We start from the raw sequence: 15,582 nt of genomic DNA, 5'->3' as shown, positions 1-15,582 counted from the left end.
TTTAAATACTCACTTACAGTTTGGACTTTGGCTCATATAATTCCAAACATTTTGCATCTGCTGATCCTCAGCTCTTTGGGTTTATCTTTGTTAAATCATCGCTCCCCCAGATTATACTTCTGCCAGTGACCTTATGAGACCTTAACTTGCCAGCACATATATTCTGTATCGCTTGCTGAAATAACGAACTTTTTTCTTCCCTCTCACCATATAGTGATCGTTGATGCAAAATACATTTGATAGGTTGCATTCACCTTATTCTAGACCTGTAAGAGTCTCTTTATCAACTAGCCGATTTTTGTTCATCTATCAATCCTACACAATTCTCTTCTGCAACCACATACTTCATCTGCAATTAATCAACTTCTCTTCATTATCTTATAGATTTTAAAAAAAGTTCTTAATTGCGTTAACAAATCAATTCTTGACTCTATTTACTGCAATTCCAGACATACTTGGAGATTAAAGTATTGTAATTTCAGGCACTTTCTTGTAGTTTAAAGATTTGCGAGAGCACTTTTAAATACTCACTTACAGTTTGGACTTTGGCTCATATAATTCCAAACATTTTGCATCTGCTGATCCTCAGCTCTTTGGGTTTATCTTTGTTAAATCATCGCTCCCCCAGATTATACTTCTGCCAGTGACCTTATGAGACCTTAACTTGCCAGCACATATATTCTGTATCGCTTGCTGAAATAACGAACTTTTTTCTTCCCTCTCACCATATAGTGATCGTTGATGCAAGATACATTTGATAGGTTGCATTCACCTTATTCTAGACCTGTAAGAGTCTCTTTATCAACTAGCCGATTTTTGTTCATCTATCAATCCTACACAATTCTCTTCTGCAACCACATACTTCATCTGCAATTAATCAACTTCTCTTCATTATCTTATAGATTTTAAAAAAAGTTCTTAATTGCGTTAACAAATCAATTCTTGACTCTATTTACTGCAATTCCAGACATACTTGGAGATTAAAGTATTATAATTTCAGGCGCTTTCTTGTAGTTTAAAGATTTGCGAGAGCACTTTTAAATACTCACTTACAGTTTGGACTTTCGCTCATATAATTCCAAACATTTTGCATCTGCTGATCCTCAGCTCTTTGGGTTTATCTTTGTTAAATCATCGCTCCCCCAGATTATACTTCTGTCAGTGACCTTATGAGACCTTAACTTGCCAGCACATATGTTCTGTATCGCTTGCTGAAATAACGAACTTTTTTCTTCCCTCTCACCATATAGTGATCGTTGATGCAAAATACATTTGATAGGTTGCATTCACCTTATTCTAGACCTGTAAGAGTCTCTTTATCAACTAGCCGACTTTTGTTCATCCATCAATCCTATTCAATTCTCTTCTGCAACCACATATTTCATCTGCAATTCCTCAACTTTTCTTCATTATCTTGTAAATTAAAAAAAAAATCCTTGATTGCGTTAAAAAATCGATTCTTAACTCTATTTACTGCAATTCCAGACATACTTGGAGATTAAAGTGCTATAATTTCAGGCACTTTCTTGTAGTTTAAAGATTTGCGAGAGCACCTTTAAATACTCACTTACAGTTTGGACTTTGGCTCATGTAATTCCAAACATTTTGCATCTGCTGATCCTCAGATCTTTGGGTTTATCTTTGTTAAATCATCGCTCCACCAGGTTACACTTCTGCCAGTGACCGTATGAGACCTTAACTTGCCAACACATATATTCTGTATCGCTTGCTGAAATAACGAACTTTTTTTTTCCCTCTCACTATATAGTGATCGTTGATGCAAGATACATTTGATAAGTTGCATTCACCTTATTCTAGACCTGTAAGAGTCCCTTTATCAACTAGCCGATTTTTGTTCATCCATCAATCCTACACAATTCTCTTCTGCAACCACATACTTCATCTGCAATTCCTCAACTTCTCTTCATTATCTTATAAATTTGAAAAAAAGTTCTTGATTGCGTTAAAAAATCGATTCTTGACTCTCTTTATTGTAATTCCAGACATACTTGGAGACTTACAGTTTATACTTTGGCTCTTGTATTTCCAAATATTTTGCATCTGATGATTCTCAGCTCTTTGTGTTTATCTTTGTTAAGTCATCGCTCCACCAGGGTATACTTCTGCAAGTGACCTTATTAAACCTTGCCAAGACATATATTCTGTATCGATTGCTGAAATAACGAAATTTTTTCTTCTTTCTCACCATGTAGTGAGGATGTAGTAAGGATCGGTGATGATTTGTCTCACACAATTAGAGTTTTGAATGGTGTACCACAGGGTTCGGTGTTGGGGCCTCTCTTGTTCTCTTTGTACACTTCGCGGTTTAGTAGTCGGGTACAATATTGCAAAGTCAATATGTATGCTGATGATATACAGTGTTATCTGTCCTTTCATGAAAATGATAAGAATCTAGCACAGATACGTATTAATGAGGACCTGTCTACTATATTTAATATTGCGACGTTTCTTAAACTAAAGATTAAACCTGATAAGTCTGCGTGTGTATGTTTCGGGAGAGGGAGAGGGGTCACAGGGCTGAACTTGGATCTTGATATTCATATAAATGGTTCAAGAATCAATGTTGTGAAGGAAGCAAAATGCCTGGGTTTAACAATAGATAACACCTTCAGATTTAAAGCTCAAATTAATATTTACATGAGAAGGTCGTATTCATGTTTAAGAAAACTTTATCCTCACCGATCCGTTCTTTCGATAAAATTAAAAAAACAGTTATGTGATTCTCTTGTGCTGTCTCACTTCAACTTTATGGCGCCTGTGTATCATCCCGCTATAGATGTGCTTACATCGAATCGCATACAAAAGGTTCAAAATAGTTGCCTTAGGTTCATTTTTGGAATCCGGAAGTATGACAGAATCTCACACAAACTGAAAGATGTTGGGTGGCACAGAATGGATATCCGCCGGGAGTTGCACAGTTTGGTTTTGTTTCATAAAATCGTCACAACACATATAACGACATACTTGTATGAGAGGATTACTTTTAAAAGGGCTAACAATGCTCTACAAACGAGATTAAAATATGGCATATATCCACCAAAATACAGAACCTCTTTGTTTCACAAAGTCTTTTACGTACCACATATATAAGTCATATGGAACGCTACCGCCTATGATCAAAAAACTAAATATCATTAATTTCAAAAAAACACTATATAAAGATACATTTTTGGAGCAATGTGCAGCCTTGTCATAGTTATTCATTTGAATGCATTTTTTTTAACGTTCAGAGCAGGAGAGGGAGGAATATTCAAGAAATTGTATTGTCGTTGTCGTGGGACGCGTGTAGTATAATTAATATTAAGTTTATGTATGTGGTAAGGTTGGTTGAACAGATTTTATCTGGAACCCGCCTATTGCACAATGCCATTTTTTTTTCTTTTCTTTTTTTGTAGTGTTAGGTACTAAGTTTTTTAGTCTCTTGTTGTTTAAACATTCTAGTTTAGAATATATCTACACTATAGATACAATTTTTGTTATTATTATATATATTTTTTCTTTTGTTGTATACAATGGTATGTGCAATAAAGACATTTATTATTATTATTATTATTAATGATTGTGTTAAAAATCGATTATTGACTCTATTTACTGGTATTCCATACATACTTGGTGATTAAAATATTACAATTTCAGGCACTTTCTGGTAGCTTAAAGTTTTGCGATAGCACTTTTTAATCTCACTTGCAATTTGGACTTTGGCTCATGTAATCCCAAACATTTCGCATCTGATGATTGTCAGCTCTTTAGGTTTGTCTTTGTTAAATCATCGTTCCTCCAGGTTATACTTCTGCCAGTGACCTTATTAGATCTTAACTTGCCAGAGTATATATTCTGTATCGATTGCTGAAATAACGAAATTTTTTCTTCTTTCTCACCATGTAGTGATCGTTGATGCAAGATACAGTTAATAGGTCACCTTATTCTAGAACTGTAAGAGTCCCTTTATCAACTAGCCGATTTTTGTTCATCCATCAATCTTACACAATCCTCTTCTGCAACTCCATACGTCACCTGCAATTCCTCAACTTCTCTTCATTATCTTATAAATTTAAAAAGATAGTTCAATGATTGTGTTAAAAAATCGATTCTTGACTCTATTTACTGGTATTCCAGACATACTTGGTGATTAAAATATTACAATTTCAGGCACTTTCTTGTAGCTTAAAGTTTTGCAATTAACTCACTTGCAATTTGGACTTTGGCTCATGTAATCCCAAACATTTCGAATCTGATGATTCTCAGCTCTTTGGGTTCATCTTTGTTAAGTCATCGCTCCACCAGGTTATACTTCTGCCAGTGACCTTATGACACCTTAATTTGCCGGCACATATGACTATAGATATAGTGATCGTTGATGCAAGATACATTTGATAGATCGTCATTCACCTTATTCTTTCTAGACCTATAAGAGTCCCTTTATCAACCAGCCGATTTTTGTTCATCCATCAATCCTATTCAATTCTCTTCTGCAACCACATACTTCATCTGCAATTCCCCAACTTCTCTTCATTATCTTATAAATTTAAAAAAATCCTTGATTGCGTTAACAAATCAATTCTTGACTCTATTTACTGCAATTCCAGACATACTTGGAGATTAAAGTATTATAATTTCAGGCACTTTCTTGTAGTTTAAAGATTTGCGAGAGCACTTTTAAATACTCACTTACAGTTTGAACTTTGGCTCATATAATTCCAAACATTTTGCATCTACTGATCCTCAGCTCTTTGGGTTTATCTTTGTTAAATCATCGCTCCACCAGGTTATACTTCTGCCAGTGACCTTATGACACCTTAACTTGCCAGCACTTATATTCTGTATCGCTTGCTGAAATAACGAATCTTTTTTTTCTCTTTCACCATATAGTGATCGTTGATGCAAGATACATTTGATAGGTTGCATTCACCTTATTCTAGACCTGTAAGAGTTCCTTTATCAACTAGCCGATTTTTGTTCATCCATCAATCCTACACAATTCTCTTCTACAACCACATACTTCATCTGCAATTCCTCAACTTCTCTTCATTATCTTATAAATTTTAAAAAAAATCCTTGATTGCGTTAAAAAATCGATTCTTGACTCTATTTACTGCAATTCCAGACATACTTGGAGATTAAAGTATTATAATTTCAGGCACTTTCTTGTAGTTTAGAGATTTGTGAGAGCACTTTTAAATACTCACTTACAATTTGGACTTTGGCTCATGTAATTCCAAACATTTTGCATATGCTGATCATCAGCTCTTTGGGTTTATTTTTGTTAAATCATCGCTCCACCAGGTTATACTTCTGCCAGCGACCTTATGAAACCTTAACTTGCCAGCACATACATTCTGTATCGCTTGCTGAAATAACGAACTTTTTTCTTCCCTCTCACCATATAGTGATCGTTGATGCAAGATACATTTGATAGGTTGCATTCACCTTATTCTAGACCTGTAAGAGTCCCTTTATCAACTAGTCAATTTTTGTTCATCTATCAATCCTAGACAATTCTCTTCTGCAACCACATACTTCATCTGCAATTCCTCAACTTCTCTTCATTATCTATAAATACAAAAAAAGTTCAATGATTGCGTTAAAATATCGATTCTTAACTCTCTTTATTCTAATTCCAGACATACTTGGAGACTTACAGTTTAGACTTTGGTTCTTGTAATTCCAAATACTTTGCATCTGATGATTCTCAGCTCTTTGCGTTTATCTTTGTTAAGTCATCGCTCCACCAGGTTATACTTCTGCCAGCGACCTTATTAGATCTTAACTTGCCAGAGCATATATTCTGTATCGATTGCTGAAATAACGAAATTTTTTCTTCTTTCTCACCATGTAGTGATCGTTGATGCAAGATACAGTTAATAGGTCACCTTATTCTAGAACTGTAAGAGTCCCTTTATCAACTAGCCGATTTTTGTTCATCCATCAATCTTACACAATCCTCTTCTGCAATCCCATACGTCACCTGTAATTCCTCAACTTCTCTTCATTATCTTATACATTTAAAAAGATAGTTCAATGATTGTGTTAAAAAATCGATTCTTGACTCTATTTACTGGTATTCCAGACATACTTGGTGATGAAAATATTACAATTTCAGGCACTTTCTTGTAGCTTAAAGTTTTGCAATTAACTCACTTGCAATTTGGACTTTGGCTCATGTAATCCCAAACATTTCGCATCTGATGATTCTCAGCTCTTTAGGTTTATCTTTGTTAAATCATCGCTCCACCAGGTTATACTTCTGCTAGTGACCTTATGAGACCTTGACTTGCCAGCAATTATATTCTGTATCGCTTGCTGAAATAACGAAATTTTTTCTTCCCTCTCACTACATAGTGATCATTGATGCAAGATATATTTGATAGGTTGCCATTCACTTTATTTTAGACCTTGTGCACCTGCAATTCCTCAACTTCTCTTCATTATCTTATAAATTAAAAAAGAAGTTGAATGATTGTGTTAAAAAATCGATATTTTAATTTACTTAAAGCAATTATCGCGTTGTCATTTAACGATTTTCTAGTTAATGATTTTAATTTAGTTGGACAACCATCTCAAATATCGAGTTCCATGCCGTTTTACGAACCAGTTCCCGATTTTAACGAACCAATAAGGAATGTTACGGCAGCGGTTGGAAGGGAAGCGGTTTTAAGTTGTACTGTTAACGATTTGGGGCAGTATAAGGTAAACATTTCTAGTCTCAGTTTACTTTTTACAATCTACATTTTTTTTCTATTAATCCATCCCAAGATGATATTTTTGCGAATTTTTCTTTTTTAGATTTATACGCTTTTAATTTTTAGGTTGGTTGGATGAAAGCGGACGACCAAACCGTACTCAGCCTGGATACGAGAGTAATTACTCATAATCCGAGGATAAACGTAGCGCACGACGAGAAACTGAGGACCTGGCAGTTGAGGATAAGGCAACTAAAAGAGTCTGATCGTGGATGCTACGTTTGCCAGATTAATACGAATTCTATGAAAAAAATTTATGGGTGTATTGACGTTCAAGGTTTTATGTTTATTAAAACGAAGATTTTTAAATTTTATTTTGAGTTTCGTTGCAGTTTCCCCGGATATTGATGATGAAGGAACGAGTGGGGATGTAACAGTTACTGAAAAAGATAATGTTACACTTACATGTAGGGCTAGGGGTCAACCAGAACCAAGAGTTTTATGGAGGAGGGAAGATAGTAAACATATTTTGCTAAAAGAAACACCACTAGACGTAGAAAAAGGTTAGTTTTGTGGTTTTAATAAAATTCGGCTATGCAATTCTCGCGAGTTTATTGCACCACCATTTATTTCAGTTGACACCTTTAGCGGTAGCACCTTGAATCTATTTCACTTAGACAGGCAGCAAATGGGCGTTTACCTTTGTATTGCCAGTAACGATGTACCACCAGCAGTTAGTAAACGCATTACCCTCAATATTAACTGTAAGTATTAATTTAGTTCAACCTCAATTTGTTTTAACCGTAATTAAATAAAATACTTTAAGCTTATAATAAGCTGTTTTTCGTTAGCAATGAATAAATTTGTAACTCGCAAAAAAAAAAATAAAAATAACATCTCATTGGCAATCCATCTTCCACCTACCTCGTAAGTTCCCGAGGTGAAATTAAAAAAGTTTTGTCCTGAAAAAGTTTTTGCTCCGAGAAAGGAGAAAGAAGGTTCCAACGCAGGCTCCGTTTAGATATTAAGGTAATTTATATGCACTTCTTTTTTACGATGTGTACAACTAACAAAACAATATAGAAAGTAAAACGTAAACGTAAAATCCATCTGAATCGAATAAAAAAAAGTGACGTTCAGTTTGTTCGTTTATTGGAATTGGAAGTACACTGATTGAGTTTCTGTCCCTCAGAACTCTTCAGTTACAGCTCCCCTCAAGTTTGGAATTTCAAATTACGCCCGTAGTCTCGACGTCGACAACTTTGATTTTAAAGGAACTCAATAAACTCAATCGTACACCGGAAAAATTAAATTTATTTTAAAAAAACACGAAATTACTAATCATTTTCTTACAGTTTTCTTTTACAGTTCCCCAGTTGGTACACAGGATATACAGTGAATTTCATTTAAAATGTAATACACAAAAATATATTTCCTTACAAACCAGGGACATAAGGAACATTTTTTGCTACGAAACCGAAAAAATCGTAAAAATGGCGTTAACTTAGTTCTTAATCTTGTAAGTTCTATGCTATCGTATTTACAGAAAATTTGATGATGGTTTTGAATTTGTTAAAGTATTTTTCACAAAAAAATACTCTGATAAAAGTTCTAAAACCAATCGTTTTTGAGATATCAAAGATTTTCTGCACAACAAAGAGATAAATCCTAGAAATGAGGAAATCTTGACTCATCACCATGTAACTTCTGTACCAATGTACTTATACGAAATTTGATGATACTTCTAAATTCCTTCAAGCTTTCTTTGCAAAAACGTACTTTTTGATATAAGTTCTAAAATGAACCGTTCGGGAGATAGGAACATTTTTTGCTACAAAAACAAAAAAATTGTAAAAATGGCGTTAACTTAGTTCTTTACCTTGTAACTTCTATGCTATCGTATTTACAGAAAATTTAATGATGATTTTGAATTTGTTGAAGTATTTTTCACAAAGAAATGCTCTGATAAAAGTTCTAAAACCAATCGTTCTTGAAATATCAAATATTTTCTGTACAACAAAGAGATAAATCCTAGAAATGAAGAAATCTTGACTCATCACCATGTAACTTCTGTACCAATGTACTTATTCGAAATTTGACGATATTTCTAAATTCCTTCAAGCTTTCTTCGCAAAAACGTACTTTTTGATATAAGTTCTAAAATGAACCGTTCGGGAAATAGGAACATTTTTTGCTACAAGAACAAAAAAATTGTAAAAATGGCGTTAACTTAATTCTTTATCTTATAACTTGTAAGCTAACGTATTTACAGAAAATTTAATGGTGATTTTGAATTTGTTGAAATATTTTTCACAAAAATACTCTTTGATAATAGTTCTAAAACCAATCGTTCTTGAGATATCAAAGATTTTCTGCACAACAAAGAGATAAATCCTAGAAATGAGGAAATCTTGCCTCATCACCATGTAACTTCTGTACCAGTGTACTTATTCGAAATTTGATGATACTTCTAAATTCCTTCAAGCTTTCTTTGTAAAAACGTACTTTTTGATATAGGTTTTAAAATAACCCGTTTAGGAGATAAGGAACATTTTCTGCTACAAAAACGAAAAAATCGTAAAAATGGCGTTAACTTAGTTCTTTATCTTGTAACTTCTATGCTAACGTATTTACAGAAAATTTAATGATGATTTTGAATTTGTTGAAGTATTTTTCACAAAAAAATGCTCTGATAAAAGTTCTAAAACCAATCGTTCTTGAGATATCAAATATTTTCTGTACAACAAAGAGATAAATCCTAGAAATGAGGAAATTTTGATTCATCACTTTGTAACTTCTGTACCAGTGTACTTATTCGAAATTTGATGATACTTCTAAATTCTTTCAAGCTTTCTTTACAAAAACGTACTTTCTGATATAAGTTCTAAAATTAACCGTTCCGGACATAAGGAACATTTTCTGCTACAAAAACGAAAATATCGTAAAAATGGCGATAACTTAGTTCTTTATCTTGTAACTTCTATGCTAACGTATTTACAGAAAATTTAATGATGATTTTGAATTTGTTGAAGTATTTTTCACAAAAAAAATGCTCTGATAAAAGTTCTAAAACGTTCAATCGTTCTTGAGATATCAAATATTTTCTGTACAACAAAGAGATAAATCCTAGAAATGAGGAAATCTTGATTCATCACCATGTAACTTCTGTACCAGTGTACTTATTCGAAATTTGACGATATTTCTAAATTCCTTGAAGCTTTCTTTGCAAAAACGTACTTTTTGATATAAGTTCTAAAATGAACCGTTCGGGAGATAGGAACATTTTTTGCTACAAAAACAAAAAAATTGTAAAAATGGCGTTAACTTAATTCTTTATCTTATAACTTCTAAGCTAACGTATTTACAGAAAATTTAATGGTGATTTTGAATTTGTTGAAATATTTTTCACAAAAATACTCTTTGATAATAGTTCTAAAACCAATCGTTCTTAAGATATCAAAGATTTTCTGCACAACAAAGAGATAAATCCTACAAATGAGGAAATCTTGACTCATCACCATGTAACTTCTGTACCAGTGTACTTATTCGAAATTTGATGATACTTCTAAATTCCTTGAAGCTTTTTTTGCAAAAACGTACTTTTTGATATAAGTTCTACTACGAACCGTTTAGAAGATAAGGAACATTTTCTGCCACAAAAACGAAAAATCGTAAAAATGGCGTTAACTCAGTTCTTTATCTTGTAACATCTATGCTAATGTATTTACAAAAAATTTAATGGTGATTTTGGATTTGTTGAAGTATTTTTCACAAAAAGGTACTCTGATAAAAGTTCTAAAACCAATCGTTCTTGAGATATCAAAGACTTTCTGCAGAACAAAGAGAAAAATCTTAGAAATGAGGAAATCTTGACTCATCACGATGTAACTTCTGTACCAGTATACTTATTCGAAATTTGATGATACTTTTAAATTCCTTGAAGCTTTCTTTGCAAAAACGTACTTTTCGATATAAGTTCTAAAATGAACCGTTCAGGACATAAGGAACATTTTCTGATACAAAAACGAAAAAGTCGTAAAAATGGCGTTAACTTAATTCTTTATCTTATAACTTCTAAGCTAACGTATTTACAGAAAATTTAATGATGATTTTAAATTTATTGAAGTATTTTTCACAAAAAGATACTCTGATAAAAGTTCGAAAACCAATCGTTCTTGAGATATCAAAGAGTTTCTGCAGAACAAAGAGATAGATCCTAGAAATGAGGAAATCTTAACTCATCATCATGTAACTTCTGTACCAGTGTACTTATTCGAAATTTGATGGTACTTCTAAATTCCTTGAAGCTTTCTTTGCAAAAACGTACTTTTTGATATAAGTTCTAAAATGAACCGTTCGAGAGATAAGGAACATTTTTTGCTACAAAAACAAAAAAATTGTAAAAATGGCGTTAACCTAGTTCTTTACCTTGTAACTTCCGCGCTAACGTATTTACAGAAAATTTAATGATGATTTTGAATTTATTGAAGTATTTTTCACAAAAAGATACTCTGATAAAAGTTCGAAAACCAATCGTTCTTGAGATATCAAAGAGTTTCTGCAGAACAAAGAGATAGATCCTAGAAATGAGGAAATCTTGACTCATTAACATGTAACTTCTGTACCAGTGTACTTATTCGAAATCTGATGATACTTCTAAATTCCTTGAAGCTTTCTTTGCAAAAACCTACTTTTTGATATAAGTTCTAAAATGAACCGTTCGGGAGATAAGGAACATTTTTTGCTACAAAAACAAAAAAATTGTAAAAATGGCGTTAACCTAGTTCTTTACCTTGTAACTTCCGCGCTAACGTTCTTACAGAAAATTTAATGATGATTTTGAATTTTTTTAAGTAGTTTTCACAAAAAGATACTCTGTGGTAATAGTTGTAAAACCAATCATTCTTGAGATATCAAAGATTTTCTGCAGAACAAAGAGATAAGTCCTAGAAATGAGGACCTAGAATTAGAAAGTTTCTAGTTCTAGGTCTAGTGTTAGTTCTAGTTTTAATTGTTATTTAGCTTTTTATGTGGGACAGTGCAAGTGCATAGTAGTTTCGTAACCATGGTTACTACATTCATATATTATATTGCGAGTTATATGAAATTCCCGGTATACATATGTATAAATAAATTAGGGTATTTTCAAAATGGACAAACTTTAAGAAATCGTATCTAGTTTATTTATTGGAATTAAAAAATGATTTTTATACCAAATTAAAGCTTGAAGTCTCTTCTTTAAAATGATATATAACAGATAATGTCTTTTGTTACAAAATAATCGAGAAAAAAACGAATACATTTTATTTATAATTAAGTTAGGATATTTATCACCAATGATACATTTTAATAAATCGTGTCTAATTTATTTATTGGAACTAAGAAATGATTTTCATACCAACTTAAAGTTTATAGTCTCTTTTTTTTTAAATTTATTTATGGCTTTGCGGGATCCTAGCACATCAGCCTCTAATCACGGTTATGTAATATTTACCAATACATCAGATCGCAATATTAGACCTCACCAAACATTCATATACAATGTAAAGGACATTGAACAGGTTCAACTCAATACATGAACGATGTTAATAGGCAAAACAAAACCACAGGCAAGCAACGCATTAATAAATGTTGGGCGGTATTTCTCATGAAATTTGCAACTCAACAATATGTGATCCAGATCCGCAAATTCTGCTCCACATTCACAGGTCGGAGATAACAAAATCTTAATCTTGTACAAGTGAGATGGAAAACGACCGTGACCAAATTTCAGTCGTGCGATAGTAGCTGAAAACCTACGAGACACCTCAACCCCCACGTACCATTGTGTTATTCTTTTATTGTAGTATGCTTTCCAGTGTGAAATCCATCCCTCTCTCTCTTCTTTATTTCTGTAGAGGGAAAGAACTTCTCCAGGGTGGAGTCCCACATTAATGCGCTTACCATCCTGTATCACCTCCTTAGCTAACACGTCAACTAGTTCGTTGTGAGTTATACCGCTATGTGCTTAAACCCATATAAATGTGCATGAAATTCCTTGTTTCGACAATGCCACAAGAGTGGATACAATGTCCAATACGCAAGGGTGGAGAGTAGTATAATGTTTCTTGTGTCTCAAAGCCATCAACACACTTTGAGAATCAGACAATATTGACACGACAGAGCAACGGACTGACAAAACATACCGCAGGGCCTCAAGTATACATACTCACTGCTGGGTACTAAGAAGGCACAACCGCAACCGTCAGATGTCTTAGACGCATCTGTGTAAATAATCAGGCTATCTTTAATCTCATTCATTAACTGATTGAATATTCATTTATTGTGTAATGTGTTATCACCAAAATGAGGGAATATAACATGTATCGGTTGAATATAATCAAAATATCGAATGGCAGGGAATATAGATCGATGCAACAACAAGGGAAGGTAAAGATGTCCTTCTCCAAAAACGAGCGGACACTGTTGATACTGTATAGTCTCTTCTTTAAAATGATAAATAACAGATTATGTATTCAATAACAAAATAATTGAGAAAAGTTCCTTTGAAGTTTAGAATTTCAAATTACAAAATTAAAACAGAAAATTACTATTTATTTCTTTTTTTGTTAAATTGTTGAAGTTTTCTTTTACAGTTCCTCCATTGGTACACGTTGTAAAACCCATTATAAGCGCCCCATTAGGCGGAAGTGCAAAATTAAAATGCGACGTTGAATCTTATCCGAAATCGGATAATTACTGGATGAAGGATCGCGAAGAAAATTTGTTAAACGATTCCAGGCACCATTTTCACGAGAAAAAGATTCGACTTCGAATCATCATGACTTTAACTATTTTTAATGTAACCGCAAATGATTTGGGGATTTATCGCTGCATAGCGAGAAATTCAGTTGGAAAACATGAAGGTTCAATTCGCTTATACGGTAAAATTTTGATAATAAAATAATTCAAGATTATTGAATTTTATTTTCTTTTTAGAAACCCCAACCACAACAACTGTAACAACCCCATCCACAACCACCATCATTTTATCAACACAACCATTAATTAGTTCAGAGATAAATTTTAAAACCATCTCTTTACATTTTTTAACCACCACATCCAAACGATTAATACCGGAAAAGCGATCAACGGAAATGGATCCGATTCACGAATGGTTTTTGCCGAGTGTTGGTCCAGCTTTATTGGAGTTAGAAACGCAATCGTGGGGGATGATATTACACCCTTCAACGATTTTATTAACATTTTCAATAATGTGCGCGTTATTACCTCATGGGTAGTGTTATTTGTTTAATCAAAATAACGAGAAATACACACAGAAAATTAAATATATACAAAAAAAATCGTGAGTGGTTTCAACAAATTAATTCTTCGATTATTAGCGAATCTCCGAAAATGTTCACAAAACTAAAAAAAAAATTAAAGGAAAAATGATTAAAAAATAAAAACCGTAACCAGTTCATGTCTTTAGGTTAAATTAACACAGAAAAGTTAATAAATCGAAAAATCTGAATAAAAAGAATAAGAAAAATGGTATTTATGATGTTCAACTCACCCTTTCATCTATAAAGAACGATATCGAACCTAACGAATTTATATTTTAGATAATATACATACTTAGAGGTGTATAATAAAATGTATTTGGATGATTTATTACGAAATGTACATATCTATGATGGAGAGTTGTGAATAAACCTGTGTAAATTTATTTATTGCTGTTTTATTACTTATTCCTTTATAATTTCTTGGCCGGACTTTTCTTTAACTAGATTAAAACGATTTACGTCCGTCCTCCAAAACATGATGATAAATTTAAAAAAATCGTATCTATTTTATTTTTTGGAATTAAGAAATGATTTTTATACCAAATTAAAGTTTGAAGTCTCTTCTTTAAAATGATATATAATAGATTAGGTGTTCAATTACAAAATAATTGAGATAAAAATTACTATATATTATGTGTAAATCGGTTAATATTTGAAGCAACGACAAATTTTAAAAAATCGTATTTATTTTATTTTTTGGAATTAAGAAATGATTTTTATACCAAATTAAAGTTTGAAGTCTCTTCTTTAAAATGATATATAATAGATTAGGTGTTCAATTACAAAATAATTGAGATAAAAATTACTATATATTATGTGTAAATCGGTTAATATTTGAAGCAACGACAAATTTTAAAAACTCGTACTTATTTTATTTTTTGGAATTAAGAAATGATTTTTATACCAAATTAAAGTTTGAAGTCTCTTCTTTAAAATGATATATAATAGCTTAGGTGTTCAATTATAAAATAATTGAGATAAAAATTACTATATATTATGTGTAAATCGGTTAATATTTGAAGCTACGACAAATTTTAAAAAATCGTATTTATTTTATTTTTTGGAATTAAGAAATGATTTTTATACCAAATTAAAGTTTGAAGTCTCTTCTTTAAATTGATATATAATAGCTTAGGTGTTCAATTATAAAATAATTGAGATAAAAATTACTATATATTATGTGTAAATCGGTTAATATTTGAAGCTACGACAAATTTTAAAAAATCGTATTTATTTTATTTTTTGGAATTAAGAAATGATTTTTATACCAAATTAAAGTTTGAAGTCTCTTCTTTAAAATGATATATAATAGATTAGGTTTTCAATTACAAAATTATTGAGATAAAAGTTACTATATATTATGTGTAAATCGGTTAATATTTGAAGCAACGACAAATTTTAAAAACTCGTACTTATTTTATTTTTTGGAATTAAGGAATGATTTTTATACCAAATTAAAGTTTGAAGTCTCTTCTTTAAAATGATATATAATAGATTAGGTGTTCAATTACAAAATAATTGAGATAAAAATTACTATATATTATGTGTAAATCGGT

The 15,582-nt window shown here is 32.0% G+C and overlaps 1 protein-coding gene across 4 annotated transcripts in view; it reads left to right on the top strand.

Annotated features, from left to right (window-relative positions):
• LOC111423975 (lachesin-like) overlaps positions 1-14,409 on the top strand; it is a 210,746-nt gene extending 196,337 nt beyond the window's left edge. For all 4 annotated transcript variants that reach the window (XM_071195338.1, XM_071195337.1, XM_023057365.2 and 1 more), the window contains exons 3-8: positions 6,566-6,708; positions 6,828-7,038; positions 7,094-7,264; positions 7,337-7,465; positions 13,337-13,624; positions 13,680-14,409. In XM_071195338.1, the coding sequence (XP_071051439.1) occupies positions 6,566-6,708; positions 6,828-7,038; positions 7,094-7,264; positions 7,337-7,465; positions 13,337-13,624; positions 13,680-13,981 (1,244 nt within the window). In that variant the 3' untranslated portion in view covers positions 13,982-14,409. The remainder of the gene's footprint in view (positions 1-6,565; positions 6,709-6,827; positions 7,039-7,093; positions 7,265-7,336; positions 7,466-13,336; positions 13,625-13,679) is intronic.
• Positions 14,410-15,582: the final 1,173 nt, after the last annotated feature.

The sequence above is a fragment of the Onthophagus taurus genome, chromosome 3 (assembly GCF_036711975.1).
Source record: "Onthophagus taurus isolate NC chromosome 3, IU_Otau_3.0, whole genome shotgun sequence".
In the NCBI taxonomy this organism is placed as follows: Eukaryota; Metazoa; Arthropoda; class Insecta; order Coleoptera; family Scarabaeidae; genus Onthophagus; species Onthophagus taurus.
This window is presented reverse-complemented; position numbering and strand designations above follow the sequence as displayed.